Source organism: Anarrhichthys ocellatus, unplaced genomic scaffold (assembly GCF_004355925.1).
Source record: "Anarrhichthys ocellatus isolate YVR2014 unplaced genomic scaffold, GSC_Weel_1.0 scaffold1051, whole genome shotgun sequence".
Taxonomy (NCBI): domain Eukaryota; kingdom Metazoa; phylum Chordata; class Actinopteri; order Perciformes; family Anarhichadidae; genus Anarrhichthys; species Anarrhichthys ocellatus.
In genome coordinates, this window is record NW_022281025.1 from 5,898 (window position 1) to 8,345 (window position 2,448).

General features: G+C 43.5%; 1 protein-coding gene across 1 annotated transcript in view; it reads left to right on the forward strand.

Moving 5' to 3' along the window:
- Positions 1 to 1,669, forward strand: part of si:ch211-284k5.2 (uncharacterized protein CFAP97D2) — a 2,546-nt gene extending 877 nt beyond the window's left edge. Inside the window, exons 4-5 of the mRNA XM_031838820.1 lie at positions 1,281 to 1,464; positions 1,577 to 1,669. Of these exons, the coding sequence (XP_031694680.1) occupies positions 1,281 to 1,464; positions 1,577 to 1,669 (277 nt within the window). The remainder of the gene's footprint in view (positions 1 to 1,280; positions 1,465 to 1,576) is intronic.
- Positions 1,670 to 2,448: the final 779 nt, after the last annotated feature.

Sequence of the window (2,448 nt, forward strand, 5' to 3'; positions counted from 1 at the left end):
GTTACGTCTTGTTACGTGGTGTTACGTGGTGTTACGTCTTGTTACGTCTTGTTACGTGGTGTTACGTGGTGTTACGCCGCGTTACCCCGCGTTACCCGCGTTACGTTGCGTTACCCCGCGTTACATTGAGCTATGTGGTGTTATTTGTTATGTGTTACGTGGTGTTACGTGGTGTTACATGGTGTTACGTCTTGTTAAGTCTTGTTACGTGGTGTTACGTGGTGTTACGTGGTGTTACATGGTGTTACGTCTTGTTACGTCTTGTTACGTGGTGTTACATTGTGTTACGTGGTGTTACGTGATGTTACGTGGTGTTATGTGGTGTTACGTCTTGTTACGTGGTGTTACGCGGTGTTACGTCTTGTTACGTGGTGTTACGTGGCGTTACACTCTATTACTTCTGTCTCATCTGTTACGGTATTTGCATGCAATAACCAGCACAGGCAGCCAGAGTATCACCAACTCTTCAGATATATTGTTATCAGATTATTCCACAGAGCTGAGCTTTATTCAGTGACCTTGTTCAGTTGCTGACCATCATGGAGTCTTTCTCCTCACGAGGTCTTTCATGTTGCTGCGATGATGCCAGCGCTCCTTGTTGGACTTTTAAATAATTGATGTGACCAGGCCTGCTCTGTTACGCTGTTGAATTATTGATCTGGATCTGGATGTGTGATGGCGGTGACAGTCTCTGGTGTTTATCTGCCCTCACACTGGGACGTAAAATCTTTAATCTTGACCAGAGCTGTAAAGCTTCTCTGAACCCTTTTATTCTGGGACTCAGAGAGACAGGAAGCTGCTATAAATCCACTTCAACAGCCAGGAACTAAACAGTGACACCAATAAAACCTCTCCTGATTGGTAAAAAGAAAGTATTCTCAGACAGTTAAGCTCAGTGGTCATCACCTTTATGTTGAACTTATTTCCAGCAGTTACAGAGCAACATGATGGTCAATTATAAGTCTTTGTGTTTGTTTCCTGATGATGAATATAAGTCCAAGATTCTCTCTTTTAGCTTTGTTTTGGTCTCCACCTCCTCCTGAAGTCTGTTCAGCTGCTAAATGCTCCACTGAGTTCACTAGAAAAACTGCTTTCTGATGCTCTGAAGAGTAAAACTACACACTGGGTAGTGTTTATTCGTGTTTAGTGTGAGTTTGCATGTAGTAGTTGACTTTTAAACTATGAGTGCATCTCATAAATGTATGCATGTGCCTCAATATTTCTGTCCATCAGCCGTCTCTCCCTCCACTTCCTCTTGTGTTTCTTTATTCTTTACTCAGTCTGAATGCCGACAAGAGGAGGGAGGAGCTTCTGCTGGTCGGCCGTCAGAACCGGGCCATCTACCAGCGAATCACGGCCCGCCAGTCACAGTACCGCCGCCAGCTGTGGTTTGATGACTGGGAGAGGACGGAGCGCTGGCGGGACAAGATCTCCCAGCATCCTCGAGGACTTGCAGAGAAACAGGTGAGTCCCAACATGAGGCAGTGTTGGTAAAATACACAAAAAGACCGTTTTCTGAAACTCTAGTAGAACCTGATATTCATGTGTGATCTGTGCTGCGTGTTTGTGTCTGAAGAGCTCGAGCAGGAAGGTGAAGTTTGCAGCCGCGGAGAGCAGCGAGAGCTCGGCGAGCTGCAGCAACACCGACCGGACTGACCGAGAAACCTGAGACCCAAACGAACGCCAATAATATTCATTAAAAATGACGCTACATACAGGAAGAGAGGCCAACCGTATGTGATTCACTCCTCTCATGTTAACAAGGAATCTCTCTCCTCTCAAGACTTCCAGCAGAACGCTGTAAACGCCTCGTGTCTTCTAGTCTTCAGGGTTTGTAGACTTTTCAATGTTTATGTGTCTTGTTGTTCTCTGTTGTTAAAATGTTCCTGGATTATTGAATATTAATAAAACGTCTGTTACATCATGTTCTGTGAGTCAGCTCTTCCTGTCCACCATGAACAGCTCTCGATCATTTCTTCACTTCTCAGGACTCCAAACTGATGATTAGGTTTCCATTTAACGAGACACACCCAGAGGTGAATGTGGTCAATTGTGATGTTACGTTTAAATATGTTTCATTTAGTTCATTAGAGTCAAAGGTTTTACAAAGACAAGTTATGATTTCACTTTGTTTCACTCTATAAATCAGAAAATACTGTCAACAGACATAAAGAAAACCCATCCATGTCCTCCATGTTTTATTAATAAATGTATAACTGAGTGTGTGAGTGATGTGTGAACAAACCCCTCTGTGTGAACCTTCAGCACACAGAGAGGAATGAACGAGTGAAGTTTGGTGAATGTAAGAGCTGCTGAAGTGGAGATTTATCATCAGAGTCTGAGAACAAACTCATTTAGAGGAAACGTCCTTTAAAGAGACGTTTAGTTCCATTACAGACATTTAGAGACTCTACAGGTGAACACATGAACTCATAGATATCACCATGA